This window comes from Rattus norvegicus, chromosome 1 (genome assembly GCF_036323735.1).
Source record: "Rattus norvegicus strain BN/NHsdMcwi chromosome 1, GRCr8, whole genome shotgun sequence".
In the NCBI taxonomy this organism is placed as follows: Eukaryota; Metazoa; Chordata; class Mammalia; order Rodentia; family Muridae; genus Rattus; species Rattus norvegicus.
Genome location: NC_086019.1, coordinates 218,179,555 through 218,198,089, shown reverse-complemented (window position 1 = coordinate 218,198,089; position 18,535 = coordinate 218,179,555). Strand labels below are relative to the sequence as shown.

The following is an 18,535-nucleotide window of genomic DNA, read 5'->3' as shown; positions in this document are numbered from 1 at the left end:
ACCTATGAGCTCCCTGGCTGTGGATTCTTGACAAGATTTATAGTAGCAGGCATAAAATTTCCTTCTGTGGACTGAGACTTAAGTCTAATGAAAAAAATGGTTGGCCGCACCTATAATGTTCATGCCATTATTGCACTCACATACATATCTTGCTTATCTGGTTATTATTATTATTATAGCTCACAGAGTCACAACTATGTAAGAGTAGTGATGGCTTTTCTTCCCCAATAGTTTGCACAGAGCCTTTCAGTACTATGCAAGGCAGCCAGCAGGGTGGAAGATCCCAGGTCACTACCAGTTTGATTTCTTCAGGTTATATGACCAAAGCTTATGGTGTCTTCAGCTATAGTCTCTTACCATCAAGTTTTGGTGGGCAAACAAGAGCAGTGGCAATAACTTGTATTGTTTTGGAGGTCTCTGGAATTCTCCCTCTCCACCAATAACTCAAAGGACTGTATCCCACATCTTTTTGTCTGATAACCTATGGCTTCTGGAAGAAGCATTATTCTCCATGAGTGTAGGTCAGTGGACAGTGGGTGAAAGGAAGCCCTTCCACGTGGAGATGGGGCATTCCTAACATCTCAGACCAAGAAAATGGGAAAAGGGATGCGACCACAGTCAGTCAAGAAGGTTCAAAACAGAGTTTTCCATGCTGAGGCACCTAGAGGCCTGAAGGGCATTGCCAAAGCTTCCCTTCCCAGACATTCCTCCCTGCAAAAGGTATTTAATCTCAGGCCTACCCTCAGAAAGGGGTACCATTTTACACGTCCATTTTCCACAATGACAATAAATAGTTTGGAACCATAGACTGTCTCTTTTCATTGAGATCCACCTTGAGGAGTCATGGAGAAGGCCTTCACTTACAGATCCACAGTCTAGTCTCCTGTAGAAGCCACAAAAGTCACCAAGCTTACTGTCCCTGTCAAGCCAAGGACTATCATAGTTGGAACAAGCTAGTCTCTGTCCCCTCCCATGCCCCTGCCTCGGGCTAGATGCTGTCCCCAGTCCTTGAGTCACTATTCTGTTCTCAGCTCTTCCTCAACTCCAAACAGCATCTGGATGTCCAAGAACCCCATATCCCGGGACTTGTCTCGGGCCTGCCCCCATGCCTCCAAGGGTTCCATCTTTCCCACGCACTTTCCCATCCCCAGAGTGGTGTCTGGGTGCTTCCCTTCAGCCCAACACCAGCCCTGGCTGTGGCAGCATAGAATAAACACAGTCAAACTCCACACATTCCACCTTCCCAAGTGGCCATGCCCTGTGGTAGAGAGGACCCAGGATACACAATCCTACACATGAGAACTGGGACTTTTAACTGAAATTTTCAGGTAGGCTTTAGAAGAGCGCTAGACAGGCTCTCATGGACATATCTTTGTGTTTGGTGGAAGAAGACATAAAGTCAATAATCTTGGTATAAAATTCCAAGTCAGCTAATGAACAGTTGTGTAAATTTGGACAAGTCAGTTTACTTCCGTGAACTGTTGTTTTCTCATTTGAAGTCTTGAACAAATTTATCCAGCAGAGTTTTGCAAAGTAAAATGAAATATAAATGGAAGTTCATAAACATAAAATTATCAAGTAAATTATAAGTACAGTATTATTTTCCTCACTATCCTTTGTCTTCTCATGCTATCTGTGTCATTATCTTGTTCGTCACCCTGATACCTGCTGTGCAATTGGAGGCACACTCTTCCACCATCCTTCCACAAGAATGTAGTTCTTCTCTAGTATAGATGGGTCAACTTTCTGGTACTGGGTCCGACATCAGCAACTCTCCAGGGAAGGGCCAGGTGATTTCTGTGGGTTACACATTTATCACTCCTCTGCTGACTCCCTTACAGCTTGGGAAACAGAGCCTAAGGATGTTCCTGGGAAAGAATAAAATTGCAAGATCCTTTTGTTTTTTAGATTTATTTACTTCTATTTTATTCGTTTGGGCATGTTTCCTGAATGTATGCATGTGCACTTCATTTGTTATTTAGACCTATGGAGGCCAGAAGTGGGTGACGGTTCCCTTGGAACTGGAGTTACAGATCATCATGAACCACCATATGGATGCTGGCAGCTAGACCCTGTTCTCTGCAAGAGCCGTAAATGCTCTTGACTGTGGACTAACCTCTCTAGCCTCGAATTGCAAGGTTTTTTTGCTGCTCAGAATACAATGAGTCTTTCTGTATGAAGTCAATTGAGTTATAGCTACACATGGAAACTGTACAGTGGACAAGAATCTAAGAGAAGAAAGACCTCTACGTTTTAGGAATTTTTGCTATTCTTTGTTACTATGTGTCTCCTTTTGCTTTTAAGCCAAAAACAATCTTTTTTTTTTTATTAACTTGAGTATTTCTTATATACATTTCGAGTGTTATTCCCTTTCCCGGTTTCCGGGCAAACATCCCCCTCCCCCCTCCCCTTGCTTATGGGTGTTCCCCTCCCAACCCTCCCCCCATTGCCACCCTCCCCCCATAGACTAGTTCACTGGGGGTTCAGTCTTAGCAGGACCCAGGGCTTCCCCTTCCACTGGTGCTCTTACTAGGATATTCATTGCTACCTATGGGGTCAGAGTCCAGGGTCAGTCCATGTATAGTCTTTAGGTAGTGGCTTAGTCCCTGGAAGCTCTGGTTGCTTGGCATTGTTGTACTTTTGGGGTCTCGAGCCCCTTCAAGCTCTTCCAGTTCTTTCTCTGATTCCTTCAATAGGGGACCTATTCTCAGTTCAGTGGTTTGCTGCTGGCATTCGCCTCTATATTTGCTGTATTCTGGCTGTGTCTCTCAGGAGCGATCTACATCCGGCTCCTGTCGGTCTGCACTTCTTTGCTTCATCCATCTTGTCTAATAGGGTGGCTGTATATGTATGGGCCAAATGTGGGGCAGGCTCTGAATGGGTATTCCTTCAGTCTCTGTTTTAATCTTTGCCTCTCCCTTCCCTGCCAAGGGTATTCTTTTTCCTCATTTAAAGAAGGAGTGAAGCATTCACATTTTGATCATCCGTCTTGAGTTTCGTTTGTTCTAGGGATCTAGGGTAATTCAAGCATTTTGGCTAATAGCCACTTATCAATGAGTGCATGCCATGTATGTCTTTCTGTGATTGGGTTAGCTCACTAAGGATGATATTTTCCAGTTCCAACCATTTGCCTATGAATTTCATAAAGTCGTTGTTTTTGATAGCTGAATAATATTCCATTGTGTAGATGTACCACATTTTCTGTATCCATTCCTCTGTTGAAGGGCATCTGGGTTCTTTCCATTTTCTGGCTATTATAAATAAGGCTGCGATGAACATAGTGGAGCACGTGTCTCTTTTATATGTTGAGGCATCTTTTGGGTATATGCCCAAGAGAGGTATAGCTGGATCCTCAGGCAGTTCAACGTCCAATTTTCTGAAGAACCTCCAGACTGATTTCCAGAATGGTTTTACCAGTCTGCAACCCCACCAACAATGGAGGAGTGTTCCTCTTTCTCCGCATCCTCGCCAGCATTTGCTGTCACCCGAGTTTTTGATCTTAGCTATTCTCACTGGCGTGAGATGAAATCGCAGGGTTGTTTTGATTTGCATTTCCCTTATGACTAAAGATGTTGAACATTTCTTTAGGTGTTTCTCAGCCATTCGGCATTCCTCAGCTGTGAATTCTTTGTTTAGCTCTGAACCCCATTTTTTAATAGGGTTATTTGTTTCCCTGCGGTCTAACTTCTTGAGTTCTTTGTATATTTTGGATATAAGGCCTCTATCTGTTGTAGTATTGGTAAAGATCTTTTCCCAATCTGTTGGTTGCCGTTTTGTCCTAACCACAGTGTCCTTTGCCTTACAGAAGCTTTGCAGTTTTATGAGATCCCATTTGTCGATTCTTGATCTTAGAGCATAAGCCATTGGTGTTTTGTTCAGGAAATTTTTTCCAGTGCCCATGTGTTCCAGATGCTTCCTTAGTTTTTCTTCTATTAGTTTGAGTGTGTCTGGTTTGATGTGGAGGTCCTTGATCCACTTGGACTTAAGCTTTGTACAGGGTGATAAGCATGGATCGATCTGCATTCTTCTACATGTTGCCCTCCAGTTGAACCAGCACCATTTGCTGAAAATGCTATCTTTTTTCCATTGGATGGTTTTGGCTCCTTTGTCAAAAATCAAGTGACCATAGGTGTGTGGGTTCATTTCTGGGTCTTCAATTCTATTCCATTGGTCTATCTGTCTGTCTCTGTACCAATACCATGCAGTTTTTATCACTATTGCTCTGTAATACTGCTTGAGTTCAGGGATAGTGATTCCCCCTGAAGTCCTTTTATTGTTGAGGATAGCTTTAGCTATCCTGGGTTTTTTTGTTATTCCAGATGAATTTGCAAATTGTTCTGTCTAACTCTTTGAAGAATTGGATTGGTATTTTGATGGGGATTGCATTGAATCTGTAGATTGCTTTTGGTAAAATGGCCATTTTTACTATATTAATCCTGCCAATCCATGAGCATGGGAGATCTTTCCATCTTCTGAGGTCTTCTTCAATTTCTTTCCTCAGTGTCTTGAAGTTCTTATTGTACAGATCTTTTACTTGCTTGGTTAAAGTCACACCGAGGTACTTTATATTATTTGGGTCTATTATGAAGGGTGTCCTTTCCCTAATTTCTTTCTCGGCTTGTTTCTCTTTTGTATAGAGGAAGGCAACTGATTTATTTGAGTTAATTTTATACCCAGCCACTTTGCTGAAGTTGTTTATCAGCTTTAGTAGTTCTCTGGTGGAACTTTTGGGATCACTTAAATATACTATCATGTCATCTGCAAATAGTGATATTTTGACCTCTTCTTTTCCGATCTGTATCCCTTTGATCTCCTTTTGTTGTCTGATTGCTCTGGCTAGAACTTCAAGAACTATATTGATTAAGTAGGGAGAGAGTGGGCAGCCTTGTCTAGTCCCTGATTTTAGTGGGATTGCTTCAAGTTTCTCTCCATTTAGTTTAATGTTAGCAACTGGTTTGCTGTATATGGCTTTTACTATGTTTAGGTATGGGCCTTGAATTCCTATTCTTTCCAGGACTTTTATCATGAAGGGGTGTTGAATTTTGTCAAATGCTTTCTCAGCATCTAATGAAATGATCATGTGGTTCTGTTCTTTCAGTTTGTTTATTTAATGGATCACGTTGATGGTTTTCCGTATATTAAACCATCCCTGCATGCCTGGGATGAAGCCTACTTGATCATGGTGGATGATTGTTTTGATGTGCTCTTGAATTCGGTTTGCCAGAATTTTATTGAGTATTTTTGCGTCGATATTCATAAGGGAAATTGGTCTGAAGTTCTCTTTCTTTGTTGTGTCTTTGTGTGGTTTAGGTATAAGAGTAATTTTGGCTTCGTAGAAGGAATTCAGTAGGGCTCCATCTGTTTCAATTTTGTGGAATAGTTTGGATAATATTGGTATGAGGTCTTCTATGAAGGTTTGATAGAATTCTGCACTAAACCCGTCTGGACCTGGGCTCTTTTTGGTTGGGAGACCTTTAATGACTGCTTCTATTTCCTTAGGAGTTATGGGGTTGTTTAACTGGTTTATGTGTTCCTGATTTAACTTCGATACCTGGTATCTGTCTAGGAAATTGTCCATTTCCTGAAGATTTTCAAATTTTGTTGAATATAGGTTTTTATAGTAAGATCTGATGATTTTTTGAATTTCCTCTGAATCTGTAGTTATGTCTCCCTTTTCATTTCTGATTTTGTTAATTTGGACACAGTCTCTGTGTCCTCTCATTAGTCTGGCTAAGGGTTTATCTATCTTGTTGATTTTCTCAAAGAACCAACTTTTGGTTCTGTTGATTCTTTCTATGGTCCTTTTTGTTTCTACTTGGTTGATTTCAGCTCTGAGTTTGATTATTTCCTGCCTTCTACTCCTCCTGGGTGTATTTGCTTCTTTTTGTTCTAGAGCTTTTAGGTGTGCTGTCAAGCTGCTGACATATGCTCTTTCCTGTTTCTTTCTGCAGGCACTCAGCGCTATGAGTTTTCCTCTTAGCACAGCTTTCATTGTGTCCCATAAGTTTGAGTATGTTGTATCTTCATTTTCATTAAATTCTAAAAAGTTTTTAATTTCTTTCTTTATTTCTTCCTTGACCAGGTTATCATTGAGTAGAGCATTGTTCAATTTCCACGTATACGTGGGCATTCTTCCCTTATTGTTATTGAAGACCAGTTTTAGGCCGTGGTGGTCCGATAGCACGCATGGGATTATTTCTATCTTTCTGTACCTGTTGAGGCCCGTTTTTTGACCAATTATATGGTCAATTTTGGAGAAAGTACCATGAGGAGCTGAGAAGAAGGTATATCCTTTTGCTTTAGGATAGAATGTTCTATAAATATCCGTTAAGTCCATTTGGCTCATGACTTCTCTTAGTCTGTCGACATCACTGTTTAATTTCTGTTTCCATGATCTGTCCATTGATGAGAGTGGGGTGTTGAAATCTCCCACTATTATTGTGTGAGGTGCAATGTGTGTTTTGAGCTTTAGTAAGGTTTCTTTTACGTATGTAGGTGCCCTTGTATTTGGGGCATAGTTGGGATTGAGAGTTCATCTTGGTGGATTTTTCCTTTGATGAATATGAAGTGTCCTTCCTTATCTTTTTTGATGACTTTTAGTTGGAAATTGATTTTATTTGATATTAGAATGGCTACTCCAGCTTGCTTCTTCTGACCATTTGCTTGGAAAGTTGTTTTCCAGCCTTTCACTCTGAGGTAGTGTCTGTCTTTGTCTCTGAGGTGTGTTTCCTGTAGGCAGCAGAATGCAGGGTCCTCGTTTTGTATCCAGTTTGTTAATCTATGTCTTTTTATTAGGGAGTTGAGGCCATTGATATTGAGAGATATTAAGGAATAGTGATTATTGTTTCCCTTTATATTCATATTTGGATGTGAGGTTATGTTTGTGTGCTTTCATTCTCTTTGTTTTGTTGCCAAGACGATTAGTTTCTTGCTTCTTCTAGGGTATAGCTTGCCTCCTTATGTTGGGCTTTACCATTTATTATTCTTTGTAGTGCTGGATTTGTAGAAAGATATTGTGTAAATTTGGTTTTGTCATGGAATATCTTGGTTTCTCCATCAATGTTAATTGAGAGTTTTGCAGGATACAGTAACCTGGGCTGGCATTTGTGTTCTCTTAGGTTCTGTATGACATCAGTCCAGGATCTTCTGGCCTTCATAGTTTCTGGCAAGAAGTCTGGTGTGATTCTGATAGGTCTCCCTTTATATGTTACTTGACCTTTTTCCCTTACTGCTTTTAATATTCTTTCTTTATTTTGTGCGTTTGGTGTTTTGACAATTATGTGACGGGAGGTGTTTCTTTTCTGGTCCAATCTATTTGGAGTTCTGTAGGCTTCTTGTATGTCTATGGGTATCTCTTTTTTTAGGTTAGGGAAGTTTTCTTCTATGATTTTGTTGAAGATATTTACTGGTCCTTTGAGCTGGGAGTCTTCACTCTCTTCTATACCTATTATCCTTAGGTTTGATCTTCTCATTGAGTCCTGGATTTCCTGTATGTTTTGGACCAGTAGTTTTTTCCGCTTTACATTATCTTTGACAGTTGAGTCAATGATTTCTATGGAATCTTCTGCTCCTGAGATTCTCTCTTCCATCTCTTGTATTCTGTTGGTGAAGCTTGTATCTACAGCTCCTTGTCTCTTCTTTTGGTTTTCTATATCCAGGGTTGTTTCCATGTGTTCTTTCTTGATTGCTTCTATTTCCATTTTTAATTCCTTCAACTGTTTAATTGTGTTTTCCTGGAATTCTTTCAGGGATTTTTGCGATTCCTCTCTGTAGGCTTCTACTTGTTTATTAATGTTTTCCTGTGTTTCCCTAAGTGTGTTCATGTCTTTCTTGAAGTCCTCCAGCATCATGATCAAATATGATTTTGAAACTAGATCTTGCTTTTCTGGTGTGTTTGGATATTCCATGTTTGTTTTGGTGGGAGAATTGGGCTCCGATGATGGCATGTAGTCTTGGTTTCTGTTGCTTGGGTTCCTGCGCTTGCCTCTCGCCATCAGATTATCTCTAGTGTTACTTTGTTCTGCTATTTCTGACAGTGGCTAGACTGTCCTATAAGCCTGTGTGTCAGGAGTGCTGTAGACCTGTTTTCCTCTCTTTCAGTTAGTTATGGGGACAGTGTGTTCTGCTTTCGGGCGTGTAGTTTTTCCTCTCTACAGGTCTTCAGCTGTTCCTGTGGGCCTGTGTCTTGAGTTCACCAGGCAGCTTTCTTGCAGCAGAAAATTTGGTCTTACCTGTGGTCCCGAGGCTCAGGTTCGCTCGTGGGGTGCTGCCCAGGGGCTCTCTGCAGCGGCAGCAACCAGGAAGACCTGTGCCGCCCCTTCCGGGAGCTTCAGTGCACCAGGGTTCCAGATGGTCTTTGGCTTTTTCCTCTGGCGTCCGAGATGTGTGTGCAGGGAGCAGTCTCTTCTGGTTTCCCAGGCTTGTCTGCCTCTCTGAAGGTTTAGCTCTCCCTCCCACGGGATTTGGGTGCAGAGAACTGTTTATCCGGTCTGTTTCCTTCAGGTTCCGGCGGTGTCTCAGGCAGGTGTCCTGCCGCTCCTGGGCCCTCCCCCACGGGAGCCCAGAGGCCTTATACAGTTTCCTCTTGGGCCAGGGATGTGGGCAGGGGTGAGCAGTGTTGGTGGTCTCTTCCGCTCTGCAGCCTCAGGAGTGCCCACCTGACCAGGCGGTTGGGACTCTCTCTCACCGGGTCTGGGAGCAGAGAGCTGCTGCGGGCCGGGATCCGCGGGTGTGGGACTCTAAAAACAATCTTTTAAAGGGATCTGTCTGTGAGGTCAGCAGAAAGGACAACCAAGTGACGTCATAAATAGGAAGTTCTATATTACTGCAGTATATGATCTCAGGAAATCAGATAGATCTCTTGTGATTCTATTTTCCCCTATAAATTAGATCCAGTTTTTGATGTTCCAAAAATTTGTTTACATTTGTAGGACAGGACTCGTGTATCCCATACTGCTCTCTATTCTCTAGGAAACTGAGGATGACCTTGAACTTTGGGTCTTCCTGTGTCCACCTCCCCAGTGGAGTCCTAGGGATCCAGTTTATGTGATGCTTAAGATTGACCCCAAGCTTTAGGTCACACTAGGCAAGCATTCTAACAATGGAGCTATATCCCGAGTTCTTTATTTATAGTTCTAAGGATAGATTAAAGAAAGCTAAGGTGGCCCATTCTGCCATGCTTCAGTGGCACTAAGATCTCAGAATTCTTAAAATATTGCTGAGATGCCATGAGAAACTGCACTGTATATTCCCCTATTGTAGTATAAATTAGCATTTCTTACCTTGGGGGTGGAGTCATGAATGCTTTTAAAGATTTATTTATTTTATCTAAGTATAATGTAGCTGTCATCAGATACACTAGAAGAGGGCATCAGATCTCATTGCAGATGGTTGTGAGCCACCATGTGGTTGCTGGGAATTGAACTCAGGACCTCTGGAAGAGCAGTCAGTGCTCTTAACCACTGAGCCATCTCTAGCTCCAAAATTTAGTATTCTTTTAAAATATTTTATCTAGTATTTCAAAAATATTTTATTATCAATTATTATTTTTATCATCAGTGTGTGTGTGTGTGTGTGTATGTGTGTGTGTGTGTGTGTGTGTGTGAGAGAGAGAGAGAGAGAGAGAGAGAGAGAGAGAGAGAGAGAGAGAGAGATTGATTTGTGTGCATTAGACTAGCTAGGTATATATGCCATGATGTGTATGTGGAAGTCAGAGGACAACTTTTGGAAGTCCATTTTCTTTTTTATTTAATTTAAGTTATTTAACTTATTTACATTCCAGTCATTGCCCCACCCACCCCAGTACCACCCCTCACAGTTTCTCATCCCGTTCCTCCTCCCAGTTGGTTCTGCACCCTCTCAGAACTCCGTTTTCTTTTGCACCTTGTCAAAGCGAGGCTTCTTTAACTCTTGTTGTTCTGCACACTCCAGGGTACTTTTGCATGATTCTCCTATCTCTGCCTCCCACCTCCCTGAGAGGGGCTGGGACTGTGATAAAACAACTGCATTTATATTTTTGTAGGTTTCAGGGGTCAAAGTCTGAGCCATCCTATGGGCCTTTGGTAGTGCTCACTAGACTCTGTCTCTGTTCTTAACAAGGAAACTGATCTTTAGACCACACAGCAGGTACTAAAGTATCTTCCTGAAGAAGTGAAACATGGGTTTTGATCAAAGTCTTAAGGATTGACTGAAATAATAGGCTGGTGCCTATCAAGTTATACACACATAGTACCTTCTTGTACTGTGTTCACTGTGGTTTGAAGTTGATTTTGGGAAAAGAAATTACAATGGTGAGTGATCCAGAACAGTTCAGTGAACAAGTGGAGAATTTGAAGAGATTATCCTGGGTGAGAATAATGCAATGGTCATTTCCATTTCTGAACTCCTTGGAGTCTGACATTAGAAGATAGGACAGAAGATGACTGATATTACTTGCCAAGGAGTGAATGGATTTTTATCCCTGAAGCTTTTAAGATGGATATTTTCTTAGTAAACACAATCTAAGAATTCTACATAAAATGATAGGAGTGTAGGAAAAATGCTAGAGAACTAGAGGGATTGAGTGGAGGGGCACCAAGTCCTGCCTTCTGTGTCATTCAGAGATGATATGACTGGCCACTTTGCCCATTTGTGTTACATGTAGAGAATAAAAACAAGGCAGCGACTAAGATAGAGCCAAATCTAGTAGCAATTAAATCAGTTTAGAAGATCATATCCCCAAGCAATTCCTATTTATGCTCAGAGACCTACTGGGGCAGGTCCAGTCGAAAGCCAAGTCAGCCTCCTGGGGCTTGGTGGAATCAAAGTGGACAGGGAATTCTCCAGAAATGAGATGAAGAGTGAGAACAGAGAAACAACCAGAGTTCCAACTCCACAAATCCCCAATCCCCATGTTCTTCCCTGGTGAGGGGGCAGTGGGGAAGAGCTGGCACACGGAAATGTGTGCTGTCCTCAGAGGAAGGCAGGTTCTCAGAGGTTCAGCTCCATGGTTGCCAAGCCATTAGGAGGACCACAGCTTGGGCTTCAGTCAGCGTGTGCTGAAAATGTGGTGCCAGGTCTCTGAGTAGCAGAAAAGAAGGAGACTTAATTGAATTGCTGTGAGGTCTGTTTCCTGGGATGGATCAGTGAGTGCTCCTGACCTTGGCACCTCCAGAGGTCTTTCTGGTGTTGAGCCACAGAGAAGATGGAGCATAGCCTAGCTTCCTATAGCTAATGAGGGGTCTCTAGTCTTGTCACTGTGAATATGGGGAAATTTTTTGTTCACCCGCCAATGCTTTAGATGAAGACAAACCTCACAAGAGTAAGTTTAAATTTTTTTTATTCATTTCTTTGTATTTGTAGAATGCAGGTAGGAATAATGACCAGCTATGTTTCTTGGTTTTGTTGGGTAGCAGTCATTATAAGGGCAAGCACAAAGTAGCATCCCCAGATGCCTAGAACTGGAAACAGTAATATTTTTCTTCACTTATTGTAACTCAAATGTTTAAAAAATAGAATATTTGAAATAAAACCTCAAGAATAAAAATAAAAGTCAACTGTAATGATGAAAGTAAAGGCAATAGAAATATCTCTTTATAACTATTGGCTAAGGAAATGGTTATCAGTCTTCCTAATGCTGCAACCCTTTAATACAGTTCATAATGTTGTTGTGATCCCCTAACATAAAATTATTTTCATTGCTACTTCATACTGTAATTTTCCTACTATTGTGACATAATGTAAATATCTGTTTCCTGATGGTCTTAGGTGACCCCTGTGAAAGGGTCCTTTGATTTCCAAAGTGGTCAAGACCCACAGATTGAGAACCACCAGGCTAAGGAATATTTAATACTTGAGTATAAAGTTGATTTCGAGTGTCCTATCAGCTAACACAAAAGGGAAAATACAAATTATATAACAATCATAACTAAGTAGAATGTCATATGTATGTCCATTCCTAGGAATATGCTGTAATTTCAGGAGTGCAATACATACATGTAATTTCAGCACCCAATAAATAAGAACCCTGAGCTCAAGACCAGCTTAAAGAAAAACAAAGACCACCTTCAGCTACATAGCCAATGTCTTTCTGATTTGCTAGTTCTTGTCCTCCCTCCCTTTTTCTCTACTTCCCCTTCCTCCTGCTCCTCCTCCCTCCCTCACCCCCCCTCTGTGTGTGTGTGTGTGTGTGTGTGTGTGTGTGTGTGTGTGTGTGTGTGGATTTGTCTGTGTAACATGGATGTTCTGAGAAACTGCTGTATAGACCAGGCTGGCCTCTACCTCCCAATTACTGTGTTTAAAGACATACATTACCACACCCTGGAGCCAATACACATCTTAAAATAAGCTGGCTGTAGTACTTTTTTGTCCAGGTAATACCAGCACTTAGAAAGCTGATCACAAAATTGCAGCTATTCTGGGCTACATATTGAATTACTGGCTGGCTGTGCTTTAGTCCCAAAACAAAACAAAACAATTTACAAAGCATGCAAGCAAACAAGCAAACAAACAAACAAAAACTCAGCATGAAAACTATAACAAAATCAAATTAAACCACTGAAATAAAAAAGAAAGAAACTGTGTGTTGGTAGATATGTGTACATGGGGAACAAAGGCAAGCATGCCTTTTCTGACAGATGAAACTCATTGAAGATTTCGGTCTCAGGCATCTTAAGTGGGAATTTAAAAATTACTTTTATTTTATTACTTTATATGTATGGGTATTTGCTTGCTTGTATGTCTGTATGCCATGTGCAATCAGAGTCCATTGAGGTCAGAAGAGGGCTGGAACTGGCGTTAGAGACAGTTGTGAGCTGGGAATTGAACCTTGGACTTCTGAAAGAGCAGTACTAATCTTAGTCACTGAGCCATCTCTCCAGCCCCTTAAATGGGATTTCAGCAGTCAATATTTTATATTTAAAAATATATAAAATAAAAATAAAGAAAAACAGGGAAAATACCAATTTTTCAATTCTCTCAAAAACAACCTTGAGAATGCATAGTTTCCTTTCAGCGCAATGGTGTGACAGATGCAGGAATATGTGTATATATATATATATATATGCAGGATATATATACATATATATGCATAATATATACATATGTGCATAATATATACATATATGCATAATATATACATATAATATGCATATATTATATATGTATTACTGCATATGTATGCAGCTGGCTTCATGCTCTAGACTACTTCATTAGGATATCTTCTTTAGCATAGAGTTTTCTTTTTTCTTTTTTCCTTGGATATTTTATGTATTTACATTTTATATGTTATCCCCTTTACTCCCTCTGCTATGCCCCTCCCCCTGCTTCTATGAGGATGCTCCCACTCCCACCCACCCACTTTCCCCTCAATGCCCGGGCATTCCTCTATACTGGGGAAATGAGCCTTCAGAGGACCAAGGGCTTCTCCTCCTATTGATGCCAGACAATGTCATCCTCAGCTACATATGTGAGTCCCTTCATGTTTACTCATTCGTTGGTGGTTTTGTCCCTGGGAGCTCTTGATATTGTTGTTCTTCCTATGGGGTTGCAAATCCCTTCAGCTCCTTCAGTCCTTTCTCTAACTCCTCCATTGGTGTCCCTGTGCTCAGTCTGATGGTTGGCTACAAGCATCCTTGTATGTATCAGTAAGTCTCTGGCAGAACCTCTCAGGAGATAGCATAGAGTTTTCTTTCAGTGCATTTAACACTTTAAAACACTGTGGAGAATAGATAATTTTCTTCCCACAAAAGGAGTATTCCCAATAGAAACTGGGTACTAAAACGAAGGTGATCATTTTCATAGACATTGGACATCACTGCTCCTATAAATACCTCTCAATAAATGTTTTTATTTACATTTATTTGTTTTTTGTATATGTGCATACACATGGATGTGTGCATGTATATGCATGCAACTTGTGGGAGTTGATTTTCTCCTCCTACCACGTGGGACCCGGGAGTAAACTCAGGTCATTAGTCCTTATGGTAAGTGTCTTTACCTGCAGAGCTCTCTCACTGGCTGTCACCCAGTAAGTCTTCAGTATATGGATGGGTGCATGTTTATAGAGAACCAGACACTGGTTTCAATTGTGTGCGTGACTAAAACTCAAGGTCAATTGCTGTCGTTAGAGATCTTAGAGCCATGGAGAAGTGACTACAAACAAATGAACACAGAAATGAACACATCACTAAGGGAGACCCTGGGTCTCTTTTCAGTCTCTGACTGTCACCTTTGAATTTAACCATGAAGATCAGATGCCTGGTCTAAGTAGTGTGTTAGTTATCATTATGTATCTTGCACAGAGCAAGTGGGAAGTGTGTGTTCCTACTACAGCCCAAGGAAGGGCATTTCATTATTTACAAAATAACATGTTAGTGGAAAGTGCTGAGGAAAACTGGTCTGCCACTATGCCACTAACAGAGTTATTTTGTAAGCCTGTCCAGAGGTAAGTGATTATCAGATGACAGCACAAGGTGAAACTCTTTAGAAAGAGGGACATTACTGTTAATGAATGTAAGGGGTCATATGATAAGCGCTCTGGCTTGTTGGATATGAAAATATAGCAAATACTTAAAAGGCAAGCTGCAGTCTATACAAATACTGTTTGCCCCATTTTCCATGATGGAAAAGGAGCAATGTCCTTTCATGACTCACATGCACAAAGGTCATGGCATGTCTTCATATTGGAACATATCAGATATGGGCGGAGACACATTCTTCTGGAAGTGTTCCTGACACCTTGCAGGGCTATACTGCTAACTCAGGGAGTGAGATGCACAGTAGCATTCAGTCTGCCATGGATGCTTTTGAATGGAGTGTCTGCATCCAGCCCTGTCCAAATGTAGGTGCTAAACTCTGCACTATGATTCTGTTAGTTAGTAGGGCTTGAGGAGGAAGTAGGTTTGGAGGAGGATGTGGGCATCAAAGCCCTGTGGCAGGATTAATATTTCTCTAAACATGGAAACGAGTCCAGGTTCCTCTCTGCTATTTGAAGATACAGAAGAAGACAGTGATTTGCTATGCAGAACAAGGGCACCCACTGTGTCTCAAACTATGGCTACCTTGAACTTGGAATTCCTGGCCTTGAGAATTGTGAGAAATAAAAATCTATGGTCTAAGTCATCCAGTCAATGTATATTTTTAAATAATATTCCATACTAAGACAAAGGTTGATTCACTAGAGAAAGAACAATGTCCATTTTCACTTCTGCACGAAGTAGAATATTAATGTGTGATTATATGCATGCTTAATTGAGTAATTATGCTTGTGTGTATTTGTGAAAGTCTAACTTATTAATGCAGACACCATGCCTATGCAAATTTGCAGGGAACTTCACTTCTACTGGTAACAGTCAGTGGAAAAATTCAACAAATAAGAAAGTGTAAAACAAATTAAAATACAGGATTTTTTTCTGTATTTTCTTCTAGAATTCTTTTGGCATGCATTACAGTCTGCTGTGTGTAATTCCCTGAGGACAGGAGTTAGTGTTGCATTCATTTTCAGAGAGAAGGGCAGAACTCAAGGAACCTGTGAGGGAAGGTGAGACATCAAGTTCCCATGATCACAAACAGCTGTCTTACCCTTGTGCCTCAAGTGACAGGAAAGAGAAATATGTCAGCAAAATCTAGGCATATCCAGCTATGGCAGACAGCCTACACATACAGAGCTGTGGCCCCAGAACCTAGGGAAAGAAAGAGGAACAAATGTACAAGTAGCTTTACTGAGAAAGGCCTCTCATAGCATGGCTTTACAAATCACACTTCACTCAAACTGGAACCAAGTTAACAATATGCTTTGAGATCATGTAGAACTCCGTACTCTCTGTTTGCACACTATGTATTGGACTTGTTTAGAATTATCTGACCTTGAAAAAAAACAACAATGTAATAAATCTTACTATGCTTTGGGCTCCCAGTGTAATTAACTTGTACAAGCTAAGATATCTGAATAGCTTTAATACTATTCTATGCTGCTCAATACATAGAGAATGGCCTCTGTTCAAGAGATCAGAGATCCAGAAGAGGTGAGGCTCACTCTTGCTTTAGATGACCCTTCTGTTCTGCAGCACCAGCTCAGAGAGGATGCAGTGCACAGTGTGAGGGCTGAACATTCTGTCTCTTTGTGTCTTTTTCACTCTCTAGTCCATTCCTCAATTTGTTCAAGTACAGTAATAAGCCAGAGTGTGAGAGAGTCATCTAATGCAGCCTTTAGAGACTTCTAAAAGGCATGGGAAGCTAGAGCATGGATCCAAAGACAGTCGGTGAGTAGTCAGAAAACCTTGCCTGAGTCATGTCCAGAGAGGTTGGAGGATGGGCCAGTGTCCCTGAAACCAGAAGTGAAGAGTTTCCAACAGGTTTAGATGCAACACAGATGTCACAACTATCTGTTTGATTCAGAAATCCCTTGTGACCTTCAGGAAGATGGTCTCAAACAGTAGAGAAATTCACAACAGCGTACTTGAGATAAAGGAGAGGAAATGGTTGGTATGAAAGAGTACACAGAGACTTTGTTGTTAATTATTTATGAGAAAGTGTTTCATTTAGTTCAAGTTGTCCTTAAACTCCCTCTGTAACTGCAGAGGAAGCTAAGTTCCTGATTCTCTTGTTTTTGCTTCCTAAATGCTGGGATTACAGGCCCTGGCTGTCACACACAGCAAAAGGCTTTGAACAATGACATAACATTGATGAAATTAATTTATATTATGGGAAGTGTGTTTACTCTAGAATGGAAAACAGTACTAGATATGGGAAACTGAGCAAATTCCTTACGAAACAGGATCCCAGACAAATAAGAGGGGCTAAGAGCATTATCTGTGTAGAAAGGGTAAAACTTAGGTATATGGAAAAATGTGGCAGCCTCAAGGTTATGTCCAGAATAATGACAAGTGTTCCCCAGTTAAGTTCTGTCTATCCTCAGGGGCATTACCGGTGCCGGTGGCAGACCTAATGCATTAAGTACATGGAGAAAGGAAATCAGACTGGAATGGTCCTCTTCCACTTCCGCCCCTTTTCCAAACTCCCCGAGGTGCAGATGCTGATCTTTGTGCTTTTCCTCATGATGTACCTGATCAGCATTGGAGGAAACATGTCCATTGTCCTCACCATCTGGATCAATCGGTGTCTCCACACCCCTATGTACTTCTTCCTGGCCAACCTGGCTAGCCTGGAGATCTTCTATTCCTCTACCATAGCCCCCCTGACTCTGGCCAGCATCCTGTCCACAGAGAGGACTGTGGTCTCCCTGGTAGGCTGTGGTGCCCAGATGTTCTTCTTCATCTTCCTGGGCAGCGCCGATTGTATTCTGCTGGCTGTCATGGCCTATGACCGGTTTGTGGCCATCTGTCACCCTCTGCGCTACACCCTCATCATGAGCTGGCACCTGTGTGTCCAGCTGGCCCTAGGGTCCCTGTTGTTGGGTTTCATCTTGGCCATGCAGTTGACTGTGCTCATCTTCCAACTACCTTTCTGTAGCAGTAAGGAAATCAGCTTGTTCTACTGTGATGTCCTCCCTGTCATGAGACTCGCATGTGCAGACACCCATGTCCATGAAGCTACTCTGTTTGTGGTCAGTGTCATCGTCCTTACCATCCCTTTTCTCCTCATCACTCTCTCCTATGTCTTCATTGTGAATGCCATCGTGAAGATCCGCTCAGCTGAGGGGAGGCACAAAGCCTTCTCTACCTGTTCTTCTCACCTGACGGTTGTCCTCCTGCAGTACGGTTGTACAAGTCTCATCTACTTGTGTCCCAGCTCCAGCTACTCTCCTGAGCGAGGCCAGGTAGTATCTGTGGTTTACACCTTCATCACTCCTATGTTGAATCCTTTGATCTACAGCATGAGGAACAGAGAACTCAAGGATGCCTTGAGGAGAGTGATAATGAAATTGGTTTTGATCCAAACACAAGAAACACTCTAAATAATTCTCTACAACATCTAGGGAAGAAATCTCGAGTTGAATATATGCAATATGAGAGAGTGGCACCTGATATGGAATTTGCTAGTGTTTTAGTTTTCAATTAGCAATAATCGTGCCTCGGATAAACCTCATTGGCTACGATACTGCCACTGTGCAAAGCTTTTGCTAGTGTTTTAAAAGTGTTTTATACTGTTTTGTTTTAAAGGCTAGTTTTCTTTCCTTATCCTCAGATTAGTCATTTTGAGAAATGGAAATAAAAATGCTCCAAGTATTTAAACTCTGAATTAATTGTGAGGACAAAGGCATACAGTAAGTGAAAATTAGTTTGTTTCTCTCTTTTTGAAGCAACATTGGAGTTTATTAAATATAGAAAGAAAAGTATTCAGGGAAATGTTTAGACAATCCTAAAAGAGGAGTATAGACTTTTCAAGAGAGAGTTGTCAATGTACTACTTAACATTTATTTAATGTGTTTGGGTGTTTTGTTTGCACAAACATCTGTATATCATTCGTGCTTGGTGTCCTGGAGGCATTGTAATTGGAGTTATAGACCATTGTGAGACACCATATGTGTACTGAAAATTGAAAGAGCAGAGAATGCCTTTAACCACTGCTTTTAACTTCTTCAGACCCTGAAAACATT

At 41.3% G+C, this 18,535-nt stretch overlaps 1 protein-coding gene and 1 pseudogene across 1 annotated transcript; one reads left to right on the top strand and one right to left on the bottom strand.

Annotated features, from left to right (window-relative positions):
* Nucleotides 1–16,936: 16,936 nt before the first annotated feature.
* Or10v9b (olfactory receptor family 10 subfamily V member 9B) lies at nt 16,937–17,893 on the top strand. Its single transcript, NM_001000505.1, has one exon. It carries the CDS (start codon nt 16,937–16,939, stop codon nt 17,891–17,893), a length of 957 nt encoding a protein of 318 aa, NP_001000505.1.
* LOC120100495 (U4 spliceosomal RNA) lies at nt 17,864–18,054 on the bottom strand (annotated as a pseudogene).
* Nucleotides 18,055–18,535: the final 481 nt, after the last annotated feature.